The sequence below is a fragment of the Chiloscyllium plagiosum genome, chromosome 12, assembly GCF_004010195.1.
Source record: "Chiloscyllium plagiosum isolate BGI_BamShark_2017 chromosome 12, ASM401019v2, whole genome shotgun sequence".
NCBI lineage: Eukaryota > Metazoa > Chordata > Chondrichthyes > Orectolobiformes > Hemiscylliidae > Chiloscyllium > Chiloscyllium plagiosum.
The window spans coordinates 43,711,792-43,730,817 of record NC_057721.1 but is presented as its reverse complement, the minus strand read 5'-3'; the positions used below and the strand labels follow the sequence as shown (position 1 = coordinate 43,730,817).

Below are 19,026 nucleotides of genomic sequence, written 5' to 3'. Positions count from 1 at the left end.
GAAGTAGGGTGCGTGAAGTATACTCCAGTGTGGGAGTCCGTGAGTTTGTTGTGGTTTTGGTGGCCAGTCTATCCCCAGAAATGGAAACAGAGATGTCGAGGAAGGGAAGGAAGGAGTCAGAGATGGACCACATGAAGGTGAGAGCAGAACGGAAATTGGAAGTGAAATAGATAAACTTTTCCAATTCCAGACGAGAGAGAGAAGCCACACCGATAGTGTCGTCAATGTACTAGAAAAGAGTTGTGGGTGGGGTCGAGATTAGGATTGGAAAAAGGAATGTTCCACATATCCCACAAAGAAACAGGCATAACTGGGGCCCATATGAGTATCATGGCCACCCCTTTGACTGAAAATGAGAGGAGTTAAAGGAGACATTGTTCAGGGTGAGGATGAGCTCGGTAAGGCGGAGGTGGGCAGTGGTGGATGGGCATAGTTCAGACCCTTCTTCTACGAAGACACAGAGAGTCCTGAGACCATCCTGAAGGGGATAGACATGTAAAGGGATTGTGTTCACCATTTCCTGAATTTCAATGGTTGCATAAGGGTCTAGGTGGAGATATGAGGAAGTGTCTGCGAGCTGTTTCTCAACCTCTGCAATGTAGAGGTCAGTCCACCAAACAATAACAGCACCAACCTCGCTAGCAGACTTGATGACAAAGTCAGGGTTGGATCTGAGAGCACTGAGTGCAGTCAGTTTAGTGAGAAGAATGTTTGAATGGGTGAGGGGGCAGAGAAATTAAAGTGATTGTGAGAATATTTTCCCCATGGAAGACATGTCTAAGACCAGAAAGCATAAGTTTAAAGTGAGTAGTTTAGAGTCATGGAGTCATAGAGATGTACAGCATGGAAACAGATCCTTCAGTCCAACCCGTCCACGCCGACCAGATATCCCAACCCAATCTAGTCCCACCTGCCAGCACCCGGCCCATATCCCTCCAAACCCTTCCTATTCATATACCCATCCAAATGCCTCTTAAATGTTGCAATTGTACCAGCCTCCACCACATCCTCTGGCAGCTCATTCCATACACGTACCACCCTCTGCGTGAAAAAGTTGCCCTTTAGGTCTCTTTTATATCTTTCCCCCTCACCCTAAACCTATGCCCTCTAGTTCTGGACTCCCCGACCCCAGGGAACAGACTTTGTCTATTTACCCTATCCATGCCCCTCATAGTTTTGTATACCTCTATAAGGTCACCCCTCAGCCTCTGACGCTCCAGGGAAAACAGTCCCAGCCTGTTCAGCCTCTCCCTGTAGCTCAGATCCTCCAACCCTGGCAACATCCTTGTAAATCTTTTCTGAACCCTTTCAAGTTTCACAACATCTTTCCGATAGGAAGGAGACCAGAATTGCATGCAATATTCCAACAGTGGCCTAACCAATGTCCTGTACAGCCGCAACATAACCTCCCAACTCCTGTACTCAATACTCTGACCAATAAAGGAAAGCATACCAAACGCCTTCTTCACTATCCTATCTACCTGCGACTCCACTTTCAAGGAGCTATGAACCTGCACTCCAAGGTCTCTTTGTTCAGCAACACTCCCTAGGACCTTAAGTGTATAAGGCCTGCTAAGATTTGCTTTCCCAAAATTCAGCATGTCGCATTTATCTGAATTAAATTCCATCTGCCACTTCTCAGCCCATTGGCCCATCTGGTCCAGATCCTGTTGTAATCTGAGGTAACCGTCTTCGCTGTCCACTACACCTCCAATTTTGGTGTCATCTGCAAATTTACTAACTGTACCTCTTATGCTCGCATGCAAATCATTTATGTCAATGACAAAAAGTAGAGGGCCCAGCACCGATCCTTGTGGCACTCCACTGGTCACAGGCCTCCAGTCTGAAAAACAACACTCCACCACCAACCTCTGTCTTCTACCTTTGAGCCAGTTCTGTATCCAAATGGCTAGTTCTCCCTGTATTCCATGAGATCTAACCTTGCTAATCAATTTCCCATGGGGAGCCTTGTTGAACGCCTTACTGAAATAGATGGGGATCTGAGGAAGTCCTCTTTTCATGCAGAGTGTGACGCAAATGTGAGATGTCCGAGAGAGTGGGAGAGGCAGATAATTCTCATAACATTTAAGAAACATCTGGGTGAGCACTTAAAATACCAGGGCATAGTAGGCTATGGAGCAAGTGGAGGGAAATGGGACTAAGATAATTTAGTGTTTGTTGGTCAGCGTACACACACAATGGGCTAAAGGGCCAGTATCTACGATGTATGCCTCTAGGACTATGTACATGTGGGTTACATTGAGCTATGGAATTACTTTATATGTCTCCTCTTCCTTCCCATCAACCAAAGACATTCTTACTTTTCCCAGTCAGAGTCCATTTAATTATTCCATCTGTCCTCCCTCGACTGGTAGGGGTTGTAGAGAACTGCTCAGCTCCCTTGCCTCTCCATCACCATCACAACCTGCTGCTGGAAGTCCCATTACATACCAACATGTACATTTAATAATATCTTTGAAAGGCAGTTTCATTTTTAATGCAAAAAATAAAACCGGAGTTTCCAGGTTTGCCATTAAATGTCTGCCTTACCAGTATATATGGTGATGTCTAATTGAATAGCATTGCAATTTGACAAGGGATGGTACAGAACCTCAATTTTTCCAAGACTAATGGTCAATCCAAATAGCTTTGATTTCTCTGAAAGTCTGTCAATCACAGTACACAAAACGCTTGTTTTCTGATTAGAGCATAATCATTGACAAATAGAACTTCGGTGAATTTTCCAAAAGTTTCAGATTTTGCACAAGATCCTGGCCAGTGTGGTTAGAGACACAGGTGTGAACACACCCACGAGAAGGAGAATAACCATCCTGAGCAGCCAACTAACCATGCCCAAGGCCCAGGACTGACATTGGAAGATACTTTTGACTTACCATGCCAGCACCCCCTGCCTGAAGGTTATCTCCCTTGATTTAACTGAGGATTATTCCCCTTAGACTTTGAGACATGGCTTTTTCTTTGAACCACATGTAGTGCATTTGGTGCATACAAGGTTCGAACTGACAAAGCACAGTGCTATAGAGTAACACATCTACCCCTTCGAACAATGACTGCTCACAACCAAGCTGCCTAGCTTTGTGTCGATGCTAAAAGGCACGTCTGGACAGAAGTACTGAGAGTGTGTTGCTGGAAAAGTACAGCAGGTCAGGCAGCATCCGAGGAGCAGGAAAATCGACGTTTCAGGCCAGAGCCCTTCATCAGGAATGAGGCTGGGAGCTTCAGGGGTGGAGAAATAAATGGGAGGGGGTTGGGGCTGGGGAGAAGGTAGCTGAGTGTGCAATAGGGGGATAGCTGGAAGGTTGGAACTGGGATAAGGTGGGGGGTGGGGAAATGAGGAAACTGGTGAAGTCCACATTGATGCCCTGGGGTTGAAGGTTCTGAAGTGGAAGATAAGGCGTTCTTCTTCCAGGCATAGGGTGATGAGGGAGTGGCGATGGAGGAGGCCCAGGACCTGCATGTCCTCGGCAGAGTGAGAGGGAGAGTTGAAATGTTTGTCCATGGGGTGGTGGGGTTGATTAATGCGGGTGTCCCAGAGGTGTTCTTTAAAGCGCTCTGCGAGAAGGCGTCCAGTCTCCCCAATGTAGAGGAGACCAATGTAGAGGATAGAAGTACTGTCAGCCTGTTAGCTCAGGCCAAAGCGGCCAAGGCAGCCAAAATAGCCATGTATAAAAAGGCACAAGGCTAGGAAGAATCAAATTATGCTCAAAGTGAGTGAACACTAAAAGAACAAATGAGGATCCTTCAGATACACCCTGGACCAATCCAAGAATTAGGTGCCTTGCCCAGTGCACAAAGTATTTTGCCAGCAGCACTGTAATGAAAGGTGTTGGTGTTCTCCAAAGTGCAGCATTAGACTGCAGAACCGTACTGTAAGTGAATTGGAGATAAATCACACAGGCACGGTGGGACTGGTGCATGTTGGATGTCAATGCCTCTGTGTAGTACAGAGAATGCCTGAAATATTGGTGTCTGGTGTCCAAGATAGAGTCAGGAGGAGTAAGTGGGCAGCATGTTAAATGTTCTGAGTTTCATTTAAGAAATTTTAAGCATTGTGTTTCTCTCTGGAATATGGGTGAATGGAAACTGCACATTAATGAGGTGAGATTAAGCAATAGTGAGGGTATTAATGAGTGAGAATCCAAGCAAATAAACCTCTTATGCTCATTCATGAGCAGTATACCTGCAGTAATAATTGATGAAATGTTTACAATGTTAAGTTCTATGAAAAAGAATAACAAATGGTCAGTGGTCAATATTTTTTGACTTCAGTTCAGAATCAGGTTTCTGTTCAGAAGGATGGCTTCCTATCAATTAAAAGGCAGATTAGTTTGTGAAGTTGACAAGCTGTAGAATTTTTCAACCTGTTCAAACTAAAAAGAGCTTCAGGCTTCAGAACGGGGAAGAAGTATTGGGCCATTAAAAGTGGAAAGAGTCAGTCAAGTAAAACAATTAAAACATTAAAATAGGAAAGTCACATCACTGTGATTGAGTATCTATAAAAGATATTCCGAGGGAAAAGATTGAAACTTTTATTTTGCTGTTTAAGATCTGTCTGAACTGTCTTATATATAGTTTCCTTTCTCTTTCATATTCTTTTGTGTAATAAATGTGTGTTCTTTTGTCAAAGAATATTGGCAGCCTTATGCAAATTTTTCAGCGACTAACCAACACAGTAATCAACCGCAAACATTAAGTTATGATCCATCAAGCCAGGTTTCACTCTTGTCCAGTATTACCATCAATGCGGATCACAACATAACAATCACGCTGTCAAAAAGGTTACTTAGCATCTTTTCTTCATTTCATATGCACAAGACAACATTTTGTCAGGGCCTACCAGTTTAAAGATTCCTGCTTGGATTACATCTTTACCTGATGCCTTGTTGGAGTTCATCTGCTTTATTGTTTTCTTGATCTCATCAATAGGAGGGATGTCAAGCACATTGAGAAATCTGGCTGAGGTTGTGAGCTTGACAGCAGTTGCTAAAGCGTTCTACACATCTTTTGCTTATTTCTGCATGATTTTTGATTGAGCATCAGCTGAGAGGAATGATGTGGAAGCTGTCCTAGAGATCCATTGCAGAGATTTAACAGAACCAAAAAGCTTTTTTGAAGATGTGGGATTATGCGCATTGCTGTAATTTTTCAGCCTTTCAACCCACCATCAATCTTGCATAACCCGCAGCCCTCAGTGCATTGCTCTTCATGTTTCAGAACCTGCCTATTTTGGAAGTAGAGGTTGAATTGTTCCATGAGAGAGTATCTGGCTCTATTTTTATCCTGGAGGACTAGAGAGATGTATTTTTCATTTTCGCAAAACCATCCCGATTGCATTTGTTCCTCCGATCTAAGAACAGTACTTGCTATTTCTGTGGCAATGTCTTTAAACTGGTTCCACATCTGGACATTCTCCACCTAAAGGTATGCTAGCGTTGAGCTGTTGATCAATTGCGCTTGGAAACTGATTATAGCAAGCAATCTCACTCAGCTTAGATGCAGTAAAAGGGAGCTCTGACTGTTTACACTGAGTTGGCACAATTCACAGATAGAGAATTGTTCTGATTATCTGCAATCTATCTTTACATTGTGTAGTACATTCCTCAGATGTATAATGATGTAATTCATTGTGTGCTTTTAATTGCATGCAGTGAAATAGACTTGTACCCCTATCACCTTCTCCAAATGTGTTGTGTTGCTAATGTACAAATTGAATCAATGAGAAATGGTGGTACATATGCCTGCAAGATGGAGAAAGACATTGACTTTCTTCCTACAATGCTGGACATTCCTCCCAATGCCTGATACTGCTTCAATAAAGATGGCAACCTAGGATCAGGTTGGCATGGTCTGATGTCATGGCCATGACTGCTGGTTCCTTAAGAGGAAGTCTCATCTAACCACTACCTATCCAACAGGGTTTCAAGGATCATGCCCACAAAGCAGAGCAAGGATTTCCCACTGGCTGCCAATTCAGGGCAGATGTCAGGAATGATGTAGAACAAGTCCAAACTGCCAATATTTGTCCAGGTGCACAAAAGCCTTTTAAATATGGTATCAGCACCTTGATTGCAGGTCAATTCAGGATCTCCAGTGGGTGGCAAGTTGTTCCAGGAGCATTGCATGGCAAGTTGGGGTGGAAATACGGCCTGATACACACAAGGGCTAAAATGACAATTAAAGCAGTGAGTTTTGTAAGATATAGTGAGAAAACATCTTAGCCTCAAGGTGAGAATCATTCTGCAAAACTCAGCATTACTTACACATAACCCAAAAATGGCAAGATCCTGCCCAATGAGCCAATCAAGATCCTTCAGGAAATTTCCTCAGGGCTGTTGAGAGTGGTGTGTAGGCACTAATGATCATCACACGATGCATTTGTTTCTGTGGAATACACGGCAACATGATGTGCTTGTTCACAACAGGGAATGTAGTCACGTTTTCCATTAGAAATGATCTGATAGCCATTCGTACAACTTCTAAACTGACCTCTATTCCAGACAGAAGTATGGCTGTCTCAATCTTTCTTTAGTGAGCCTTTACCAGCAAGCCTGTCTTACATAGTGTAACCAATATCAATGCACTGCCATGCTGGTTTTTGGCTGTGAGAGCTGCTCTCCTCTCAGGTCTTGTTGTACCATTTCTGTCCAATAGAGTCTAGATATTCCAGGTTCATTCTGCTTCTCTGATTTTGCTGTTATTTAGCCACCTAGCAGATGACCTGCTAGCTGCGGTAAGCTGACCAGATGTTTGGGGTACATTTTCTAAATCCTGCTGTCAGCAATAGGGCATTACTGTCTTGAAGGGTACTTTCCAGTTGCCCTGGATGCTGCTGAACTCATCTCCTGCTCTAGGGATAGAATTCGAATTGCCATTGGCCCAAGGATCACCTGTGAGAGCAGGTCTGTTCCATGACCTCTAGTCATCTCCTCCACCTGTCATTTCACCATGCCCCTGTTACTCCAGGACATCAGAAGAAAGACAGAGATGATGTATTTTTCAAAAACCTGTGCAAGAATGCTTTTAAAATGGGAGAACCATTGCAAATGAGCGATCATACTCTCCCAATTGCAGATTCCTAGGTTCAGTAGCATAGTGAACCTTTGCTTCTGAAGACATTTTTGACTGTTGTGGGGACTATGGCATTGTTTGTGCCTTGTGGTGTCCTTCATGGTCCATGATGCTTTGATGGACTGCTTTCTTGGCCATTGATTTCTGCTGCCCAGTCATTGTGAACAGTCCTCATGCAACAGGTTGGCAACAGGTTGAAAATATCTGGCCTTTTTTAATCGCAGAGAGTTGCAATGACAGCATGCAGCTAATCACACATATGACAGAATAGCATTTTGTTGATTACCACAGAATTCCTGAGATCAATGCATTATTAATTTACGTAGTTTGGGATATCAACATTTTTTTAAAAAGGATGTTTATGTACAAGGGGAATGCTTGTCAGAGTAGAACAGAAGTCATCTACAGTGGGTCTCAGCTTTGGAATATGCCCTAGAACTGCAGTGCAGAATATTAATGCCTTATAAACTATTCATTAAAGATATACAAAATCCTTCTTGTATGCTTTTTAACATCACTTGAAAAATAAAGAACAATAAATTTGATAAAGAATTCAATAAGACATGATTGGTAACATTAGGAATGAAAATGAAATAGACATGTACCTATTTCAGGTTTCTCCTACTGATTTCTAAGGTGTTGAGCTAAATTTAAGGGATTGATTGTGGTCTTAAATCTTGAGTACACTCAATGATCAGTCAACCATGTAGTTAACTTTCAGCCTTGTTATTTATCCTGGGTATTGCACCTCACATTAGCATCTTTGGAAGCTGATTGTTCCATTTTTGATGAAACTATCTCAATTGTTTTCTTGTGAGAATGCATGGAGTAGGCAGCAGTTTGAATTTTTCCAGAACACTCCCTGCCAATTTCCCAGAACAACCCAACCAGAACACTGTGGCCTGAATTAACAGACACACTCAGTGAATACATAGGGCATAATAGTTCAAGATATTAAACAGGATAGCGCCTCATCTTCCGCCGAGGAACCCTCCAACCACAAGGGATGAACTCAGATTTCTCCAGTTTCCTCATTTCCCCTCCCCCCAGCTTGTCTCAGTCCCAACCCTCGAACTCAGCACCACCTTCCTAACCTGCATTCTTCTTCCTGACCTCTCCGCCCCCACCCCCACTCCGGCCTATCACCCTCATCTTAACCTCCTTCCACCTATCGCATTTCCAATGCCCCTCCCCCAAGTCCCTCCTCCCTACCTTTTATCTTAGCTTGCTTGGCAGACTTTCCTCATTTCTGAAGAAGGGCTCATGCCCGAATTGTCGATTCTCCTGCTCCTTGGATGCTGCCTGACCTGCTGCGTTTTTCCAGCAACACATTTTCAGCTCTGATCTCCAGCATCTGCAGTCCTCACTTTCTCCTAGCTAACTGTAAACAGTTTCAAGATCTGCATGTATTTGGCAGGACAGTCTCTTCTGTGAATGTTAGTTCTTGGCACTAACACTCAAAGGAAGGTGCCCCAATGGTACAGAATTTCCTGCAAGTTGATCACTACAGCATGAAAGCACCATGTCAACCACAATCAGTAATACATAAAACTTAGTCTGCTTTGCAGAAACACGGGAAGAAATTGACAGGCATTTTGTTTTAAAATGATCTTCAGGTACAGCATTTTCCTTATGAAAACAATGCATCAGCTCAACAGAAAATAGAACTTTTTCCAAAAAAGCAAGAACTACAACTATGCCAAAAACTGAAGATGGCATTTACTGGAAATCAACTCCCGACAAATGAAGCAAGCTGCCTCACCTGAACAGGGGAGGCTAAGTGCATTCATTCAAGCAACAGTGCTACACTGTTAGCTGTCAGAGAAAAGGGTCATATGGTGTATTTTATTACCAATAGATTCTATTACTTACAAAGTCATACAGTAATAGAGGTACACAGCATGGAAACAGACCCTTTGGTCCAAATCATCCATATCGACCAAATATCCTAAATGGATCTATTGTTCTAGATTGCATTGCTTTTCACTCCATTAATTCCTTGGCTATCTTCCTGTTCCTGCACCCCCTGCTATTTCTAAAGGCTGAAAATATTGGAAATAATTTTAAAGGTTTACAACCATCATATTCCCTGAGCCTATTTATTCATATTTGCAAAGGTGATCTGAAATTAATGTAATCTATCAAATGTAGTTTCAAATTTAATTTATAAGATTTTGATTTTAAATTTGCAACCATATTGTCTTTACTAAAGGAAGTCACAGAACATTGCTTTATACTTACCTGCACAGGTAAGTTCTCTTGGAGCAGTCTGGATTTTACTAACTGGATTTTCAATTTTACAAAAGAATGTTTTATTGCCAAATATTGAGGTAGAATTCTTCAGTGTAGCCTTCTTTCCATCAGATGAAAACACAGCATTGTCTTCAGTAAGTTTTTGGTCATTCAAATAGAAGTTAAATGGAATCCCTCCACGAACCTCACATGACATGAACACATCTCGCTCAGATACACAAGTAATATTCAATACCGGTGTTGATAGTTTCTCTAAAAAAGAAAAAAAAAAGTGGAAATTCTGTACAAATTGTTTACGGGTCATTCTAAAATAGCAATAAATCCTTTTAGATGTTTGGAATTATTTATATGCTATTACTGGGGTTTTGATATCAGCAAGACAAATTCTCACTGAAGTAATCAAGTAATCCATCTGAATCTAAATATTATTATAATTTTATACCATTCTGATTTCCTGTTTTCATATTTTTATCACAATTCTTGTCTTTCCCTGTTAAAAATCATTATGTCCACATTTATTGAATTTTCTATGAAAACATATTTTTTGATTAACACACTGTTGGGACATAGGCATCCCAGGCTGGCCAGTATTTACAGCCTAACTGCAGTTGCCTTTGAAAAGTAGTGGTGACTGGCCTTCTTGATAATTGCAGTCTACTTGGTTTAGGTAGACCGATAATGCCATTAAGGAGGGAATTCCAGGATTTCAACCCAGCCACACTGAAGGAATGGTGCTACATTTCCAAATCAGGATGTTGAGTGGCTTGGAGAGAAATTTGCATGTGGTGGTGTTTCCACATACCTGGTGTCCTTGTCCTTCTAAAGGGTAATGGTTTGGAAGGTGCTGTGTAAGGAACCTTGGTAAATTTCTGCAGTGCATCTCTGGCAGTTGTGTGGCATTCATGTTTCTTACCACTTGTCAACCTACGCTTGGATATTGTTCACGTCTTGCTGCATTTGGGCATGGACTGTTTCACATCTGAGGAGTCACAAATGTGCTGAACATTGTCCAATCATCAGTAAACATTCCCACATCTGACCTTATGATGGAGGTAAGGTCATTGCTAAGGCAGCTGAAGATGGTTGGGCTAAGGACATTATCCTGAAAAACTCCTGCACATATGTCCTGAGTTGAGATGACTATCTACAACAACCACATGTATGCTTTACGCCAAGTATGACTCAAACAGCAAAGATTAGTCCTCCTAATTTGCGTTAACTACATTTTTGTGTCTGCTTCTTGATGCATACTTGGTCAATTGTGGCCTGGTGTCAATAGTCATTGCCATAGTATAGATGATATTGCCAATTTATTGTGGAACAAAGTCACTGGGTAGCTTTTTTGCAACCGTATAATCAAAATATTTTTAAAAATGTTTTTAACTGAAACTATTTGATGTGCCATTTTTCCTCTGAAACTTTCTGAAGTTTCTAATGTCTACATTAAGTATTCAAACTATAATCTAAAATATTTATTCCACATGATTAGAAATATCATAATTGCCCTATATTTTGAAATATAGAAACTATGAACAGGTGTATGACTTTTGAGTCATCCAAGATTTTTCTTCTGAAAAGGTGAAAGTTTTGTTGACTTCTTTCTGAAACCATTGTTAACATCTCAAACCAGGCTGGGACTGAGGTCATCCATTTGCAGCCTTGTCAAGCTGTCACACACTTGAAATTAATATGATGCACCATAATTGAATATGAAAAGTGTTTACAGAAATGCCAAAACAAGCCGCTTCCCAAATTTGCAACTTATGTCTCTGAGGATTGAGTTGCACATGTACAAGAATTTTGACCCAAGAGGCATCATGTATACAGTGATGGATAAATTTAGCTGACACCTATAATAACACTGGAACAGCTTTCACATTTGTTCTCATATAAAATGGATCTGAGATTACGTCTTCTATTGTTCATGTCATGTGCTAACATTCCCAAGAAGAACATGAAATGCTGGGATAACTTCGGAAGAAAAGTCATACTGGACTCAAACCATTAGCGCTGCTTCATTTTCTACAGATACTGTCACACCTGTTGAGTTTCTCCAGTACCTGCTGTTTGTATTCCAGATCATTGGCATCTGCCATACTTTGCTTTTACTCTCAAGAAGAACATTGGGGTTGAAATTCATTTAGGAAGATTAATGAAAAAGAAAATCAAACTAAATGTAAAAATGATTAATAATACTAAATAAAAACCAAGAGAACTGTAGTTGCTGTTTCTAAGGAAGGGTCACTCGACCCGAAACATTAACTCTGATTCCTCTCCACAGGTGTTGCCAGACCTGCTGCACTTTTCCAGCAATTTCTACTTTTGTTTAGAATTAATAATACACAAACTATTGGGTCAATAGTTTATCCCTATTGACCCAATACTTATAAGTTTACAATAACTCACTTTTTAAATTTTTATTCGAATGGAATAGCCTACTGCTCACCACATAATCCAATGCCTTTAAAGGATTAATAAAATATTAAAAGACAGACAGAATCAAGTGTGACAACAAACCACTGTAACAATCTATAGCAGGACAAGAATAGTGGCAGCACATCAGATCAGTGTTGAACATGAATTGCTCCCTATCAGATACTCAGAGGTGCAGATCTGGAAAGCTAGAGATCCTGAAATTACAACTCTCGAGGCAATTTTAAAATTTCTTAAAACTACAGAAACTATTTTTTCAAAAACTTACCGAGTAAATGCAATTTAAAATCTCGACTGCATTGAAGTTTTCCCTCGTTGTTATGTACTTCGAATTTGTATTCTCCTTCATCATCTTTTGTTGTGATGTTAAATTTCAGCGTGCCATTTGAAAAAGCTTCAACTCTATTGATAAATTTTCCATACACTTTAGAACCATTTCGGTATCGTGCAACTATTTGTGAGCTCCCTTTTAACCACATAAAGTCATTTTCAGTATTGAAGCTTTGATTGCAAACATTTACAAGTACTGTACTCCCTGGTTCGCTGTAAACATCCTCTACATTCTCATTAGTTTCTACAAGAAACCATCCTAAGAATAAACAGAAAACAAATGATAATTATTATAATACAAAAAAGTCACATGCTTGAAAACAATTATTTTCAACTTTTAAAAAATTTTCAATTTGATTTATCTTACCAGAGACAGCTATCAGTAGAAAGAAGCTACATTGTGAAGACATGCTATAGGAAGACATCATGACTGGTTTTAACTGTCTGGTTAAAATTTGGATTTAATGAACAACCTTCTTCAGGGGAAAACTAAACAAAATATTGGAAAGTATTTTCAGGCACTTTAACAGGAAGGAAGGGAGGGGATAAACAAACTACAGCCAAACTAAATCCTAACCCTTGTAGCCGAATGATTCAATTGCAATGAATATTTTAAAGAGGAAATTGTTTTTGATCTGAAGATCTCCTCGTAAATTATATGTAAAATAATTATAGCTTCATATAATAAATATAAGAAATCTATTTCTCATTGTGAAAAAAATCAGAAAGCTGTCAGATTTAATGGCTGTTGAGTTCTGAGGAAGGGTGACTGAATTCAAAGTTATTAACACTTTTTCTTCCATAGATGGTGTTAAGTTTAATGAGCTCCTCCAACAATTTCTGTTTTGGTATGGCATATGACCATTCTCAATGAATCACAATTATCAATGTACAGTGTCCTATTGCCTTAGCTCTAAGGCAGTTTCCACTGTTCCAAGAAATAGTGGCTATCTGCTTACAAGGGCATTTCACTGACCAGCTTGCTTGTGATTCCAGTGGACAGTTTGCTTGTAACAAAAGGCATACTCATCTATTTAAGGTCTTTGGGGGAGTTCACTAGTCTGCTTAAACAATATTTCTGCAACGTGGATTGTTCTGGATGAGCCCATCAGTAATTGGCAGAGCATGTGTCATTATGTGAGTGCACGCTGCATAATCTTGCTATCCTGAAGCCACAGCCCTTGTGACCAGGTATAGAGTGACCAATTGAGGAGAAGATGGGGAATGAGGAAATGGAGCAAGAAAAGGATGAGGAGGAGGAGGAAGAGGAAAGAAAGAGGTAGTCAGCACATTCCCTTTTTGCTGAAATGTCAGCGTGCAACTTATCCAACTACAACGACAGTGAATGGAGCCCCTTCTGCATGAATCAGGAACATTCCTGATAAAGGGCTTATGCCAAAAACGTTGACTCTCCTGCTCCTCAGATGCTGCCTGACCTGCTGTGCTTTTCCAGCGCAATACTTTTCGACTCTGACTCTTTAGCATCTGCAGTCCTCACTTTCTCTCATTCACAGCAAACCTTCCAGTAGGTGAAGGTGGTAGCATAGTGGCAATGTCACTGTATTAGTAATTCAGAACATCAGCCCAAGGATTCAAATCCCACCACAGCAGTTTGTCTGAAATTTGAACCTAATAAAACTCTGGTGACCAAGCAGCTAATGGGTATTGTTATAAAATGTCATCTTGGTTGATAATGTTCTTTAAGGTACGTCTTTTTATGCTCACAGCATGTGGATCTCACTGGTATTTGTTGCCAATCCCTAGTTGTCCAGAGGGCATTATGAGTTAATCAGATTGTTGTAGGTCTGGAGTCACATGTCGGCCAGACCAGGTAAGCACAGAATCTTCTTCCCTGAAAGGCATTAGATGTTCATTTTTACAACAATCAACAATAGTTACATGGTCACCAGTAGGCCAGCTCTTTATTCGAGACTGTACTGAATTCAAATTTCACCCTCCCATCTGAAATGGTGGGATTCTGAACTCTGAATAAAAACTGAAAGAACTGCAGATGCTGTAATTTAGTGCCAAAACCAGAAATGAGTGGAAAAGCTCAGTAGGTCTGGCAGTGTCTGTGGAGAAAAATCAGAGTTAATGTTTTGGGTCGAGTAACCCTTCCTCAAAACTGAGTCAAACCAGACTCAAAACATTACATCTATTTCTCTCTCTACAGATGCTGCCAGACCTGCTGAGTTTTTCCAGCATGCTCTGTGATTGGTTCTCTTCACCACTGTCTGACCAGTTTAGTATTCGTAGGTGTCTGAAAGCAGAAATGCACAAGACAAGGTGAGGGGAGGTGGAAAAACAAGACATGGTGCAGCTTGTAAACCTAGGTTGTGGTTGAAGGACAAGTGGGATGTGAGGATAGGGATTAAATAGGAACATACCATTATGGCCATGTTAACAGCTGAACAGGACATTGATTAGGCCAATTTTAGAATATTGCGTGCAATTCTGGTCTCATTCCTATCGGAAGGATGTCGTAAAACTTGAAAGGGTTCAGAAAAGATTTACAAGGATGTTGCCAGGGTTGGAGGATTTGAGCTATAGGGAGAGGCTGAACAGACTGGGTCTGTTTTCCATCGGAAGATGAGAGGTGACCTTATAGAGGTTTATAAAATCATGAGGGGCATGGATAGAATAAACAGACAAGGTCTTTTCCCTGGGGTGTCCAGAACTAGAGGGTAAGGGTTTAGGGTAAGTGGGGAAAGATATAAAAGGGACTTAAGGGGCAACGTTTTCACGCAGAGGGTGGTGCATTATGGAATGAGCTGCCAGAGGAAGTGGTGAAGGCTGGTATAATTACAGCATTTAAAAGGCATCTGGATGGGTATATGAATAGGAAGGGTTTAGAGGGATATGGGCCAAGTGCTGGCAAATGGGACTAGATTAAGTGAGGACATCTGGTCGGCATGACAAGTTGCACTGAAGGGTTTTCTTTATATCTTTAGGACTCTAACTATGACTCTATCTTCAAGCTTTCAACCCCACTACCAGCCATGGCTTCAGATATAGCTGGTTCAGTATTAGTAAGCACCATCTGCTACTTGGGGTGAGGATATGAAGCTTTGCCTGATCCTTACACCCACTTCCCACAACCAGTTCAGTGATGCTGCCACTGAACATGAGTCACTTTCACCAGCAAGAGTTAGTGTGGAGCAATGTGTTTAAATGATATGGCTGTCATGGTTGAATAGCTGGCCATGTGTGACAGCTGTAAGATGTAAGTGTGAAACGTGCAGCAGTAGAAAATTTATAAATGCAAGTTAAATATAAGGAATGGTTAATTGAGATTTTTGATATGTGACTTGTGGTTTGTGGCCAATATGAATTGTGTGAGGCAATTGTTTGGGTTCTGTATTTGAAGATATATTCACTAACTGCAATGACTCATGTCAAGGCAAATGGACTTTGTGTAGCATTGCATCCAGGTCCCTGGACCCACACTCTTGTCATTGGGTGTGATGTTTGTCAATTCTCTGAGAATTTGTCTGAAACATTTCCAGACTCCCGAAGGATAAGTGTCACCTCACCTCCTTTGTATCTCCTACTTCAAGGGCTCTGGTGTAGCTTCAAGGGCTCCAGTGTAACACTAGAGAACACTGAAACACATTGTTTGCTATGTAGGGCCATAACTCAGTATTTTTCTTAGTCATTGTTTTTTCTGAATCTCTGGTCTCGACTTTATTAGATTTTTAGTGATGGGCTGGGGGGAGGGGCTCAGACAGGATGTGATGGCTGCGGTTATGGAGTGGGAAGGCAGGCTGGCATGTGTTTTACTTTCACACTGATATGCCAAGTTGCCAAGAGAACATGGTGTCCCTCCCCCCAACCCAGAGACCAATTTGGCAAACTATGGGATCCTTTCTGCCTCCACTGGCACTTAACCAGCAGTAAAGAGGCTCCCCAACACACAAGAAGGTCACCAGGTAAATCCTGTGATTGGTCAATGACTCTTTGGAGTGGACAGACAACCTGGGTCCTGGTGGAGCCAAACACCCTACTTTCAAACGCAAAGGTGGAACTCCATTGTTGTCTCTATTGATTGAAACCCAAACATAGCAGTTCAGAAATTTAAAGGTATACTTTTTAAATTGTAAATAAGCACCTCGTATTAGTGTTAGTGATCATGAATCAAATTGATTATCATTAAAAAAATCTGACTCACTAATTCTTACAGGAGAGGCACTCTGCCATTCTGACCTGACCTAGTCTAAATGTAACTCCAGAACCACACTAATTAGTAACTGTTCTCTGAAATAGCCTAGCAGGACAATTATAAAAATGTCTGATAAGAATAAACCACATAGATCAAATGACTTCAGGTACCTGAAATGCGAAAAAACACCCTGTCTGGTCAACCCTACAAAGTCCTCCTCACTGACATCTGGGAGCTTGTGTCAATGCTTGTACAACAGTCAAATAGCCTGACATTGTTATATTCATAGAATCAGATCTTTCAGACAATGATATAAGCTCCTCCTCTATCACCACCTCTCGGTATGTTCTGTCCCCACTGGCAGGACAGATGCACTAGGGATGGTTGCACAGTGGAACAGGTAGCCAAGCACTCATGAGTATTGATTTCAAACGCTATGATGCCTCATAGTACCAGTTCAAATAAGGAAATCTCTAGCTGCTTTCCATCTACCATCCTCCATTAACCAATAATTCAGTACTCCTTGATCGACACCACTTTGAAGAGGCACTGACAATAATAAGAATATAAAATGTACCCTTGAAGTGCACTTCAATGGCCATCATCAGGAATGACTCACTAACAACATTACTGCCCAAGCTGGCTCACTCCTTAAGGCTATGTCTGAAAAATTGGGCCTATAGCAAGTGGTAAAGGAACCAACAAGACAGAATCCTACTTAACCTCATCTTTATCAACCTACTATGGAAGATTTGGTCGGAGTGACCACTGCACAATCTTTGTGGAGACAACGTTTCATCTTCACACAAAAGAAACTGTCATGTTATTATGTGGCACTACCACTGTGCCAGATGGGATAGATTCAGAACAGATAGAGTTTAAAATTGGACATCCATGAAGTGCTGTATGCAATTAGCACCTGAATTAGATTCAACCACAATCTACAAGCTCATGGCCCAGCATAACCAAAATTTTATTAATACTATTAAATCAGGATACCAACTTGGCTTAATGCAGTACTATGCATACCTAAAAATAAGATCTTAAACTGGTGAAGTTACACCATAAGATAACGTTTATATTAACACCAGAAACAGTATGCTACAAACAATGTAAGGAATCTGAGCTCCTAAGTCCTGCCACATCTATTATGAAAGGTGGACTGTCAAACAACCAATGGGGCACAAGAAGCTTCACAACCACTCCCATTCTCAATGTGGTCAGAAAAAGGTAAGGCAGTACAAACTGCAAGATCGAAGCATTTATAAGCATCTTCAGTCAGAAGTGTCAAATGATAGTCCATCTTGATCTCCTCCCAATGTCTTTGGCATCAGTCAATGCCAGTCTTCAGTCAATTTGATTCACTCCACATGATATAAAGAAATAGCTATGAGCTCCCCCTCCCAACCTTTACAAAGTGCAGGCTAACTTTAAGTGGTGCAAGCCCTCACAATGTGGCACCTTTATGCAAGTATGTAAGCACTCAACACTGTGCTTTGCCATTTGCTGCACCCTGCAATAATTTAAATGATCAGAAACTATGCAAGATTAATTGCACATTTGAATCTGTTTGCCCATGTTTAGACCATATCGAATCTTAGAGCATTTCATTCCAGGAAGAGCAGCTGTGTGGTTTATCTCAGTGTGTAAGTGTTTCTCTGGAAGTATGTTCGGAGCAACACTGCTAGGCATTACCAATGCTGACAATCTTTGCAGTATCAACCACACTTTACAAATACAGTCAGCCTTCCAACTCCCTTAATGCTGCCTGTTAGGAACATGACTCTGGAATGTGGAAGCCACTATTGCTGCAGTGTTTCAATAGTTCACAGCACTTAAAATCCGGAATTAAACAGAGCCACAAAAGAATTGTGAGTGAAAGTGATAGGATGCATGGCCACAGATTTTCTGCTTTCTCTATTGAGGTTTCATTGATCTAAATGCAGGGAAGTACAGCAGAGTATATGTTTAATTAATAGCCTTTATGGTAGTACTTAAAAAGTTCTGAAAGTTGAGGTTTATCATGTCATGGAATTAACCACTTCCCCAAAGAAGTCAAGGTAATTGCTCTAACAGGATCCTCCCTTTCTGAATTCAAAACATGAATGTTTACTTCATTGTTGTTTTACTGATGATCTTCAACTTCTGATAATTGATTCATTGTATTAAATAGAGTGGAAGTAATATCAATAGGTCTGTGGTTGCTTGTTTCTTTGTATTCACCACTTTGAGTATTCCATATCTGCCTGTTTTCAATGTACCAAAACCTTCCCAGTGTTCATTGACTGCAGAATGATTGGCAATCTTTACAGATTGCTTTTGTCTTCTAGCGAAAAGTGATAAATATATTTGTGAAGGATTTGTGAAGGGTAGGTCTTGCCTTACAAGTCTTATTGAATTCTTCGAGGAGGTGACCAAGCATGTGGATGAGGGTAGAGCAGTGGATGTAGTGTACATGGATTTTAGTAAGGCATTTGATAAGGTTCCCCATGGTAGGCTTATGCGGAAAGTCAGGAGGCATGGGATAGAGGGAAATTTGGCCAATTGGATAGAAAACTGGCTAACCGGTCGAAGGCAGAGAGTGGTGGTAGATGGTAAATATTCAGCCTGGAGCCCAGTTACAAGTGGAGTTCCGCAGGGATCAGTTCTGGGTACTCTGCTGTTTGTAATTTTTATTAATAACTTGGAAGAGGGAGTCGAAGGGTGGGTCAGTAAATTTGCAGATGATACGAAGATAGGTGGAGTTGTGCACAGTGAGGAGG

At 41.0% G+C, this 19,026-nt stretch overlaps 1 protein-coding gene across 4 annotated transcripts in view; it reads right to left on the bottom strand.

Annotated features, from left to right (window-relative positions):
- LOC122555177 (hepatocyte cell adhesion molecule-like) overlaps positions 1-19,026 on the bottom strand; it is a 44,524-nt gene that overhangs the window by 13,773 nt on the left and 11,725 nt on the right. For 3 of the 4 annotated variants that reach the window (XR_006313201.1, XM_043700913.1, XM_043700912.1), the window contains 2 exons: positions 12,044-12,364; positions 9,331-9,594 (listed from right to left, as the gene is read on the bottom strand). Coding sequence is in view for 3 of the 4 variants with exons in the window: in XM_043700913.1 (XP_043556848.1) it covers positions 9,331-9,594; positions 12,044-12,364 (585 nt within the window). In the remaining variant the exon portion in view is untranslated. Of the gene's footprint in view, positions 1-9,330; positions 9,595-12,043; positions 12,365-12,472; positions 12,543-19,026 lie in introns of those variants that run through there. The other variant, XM_043700911.1, reaches the window with a different exon arrangement.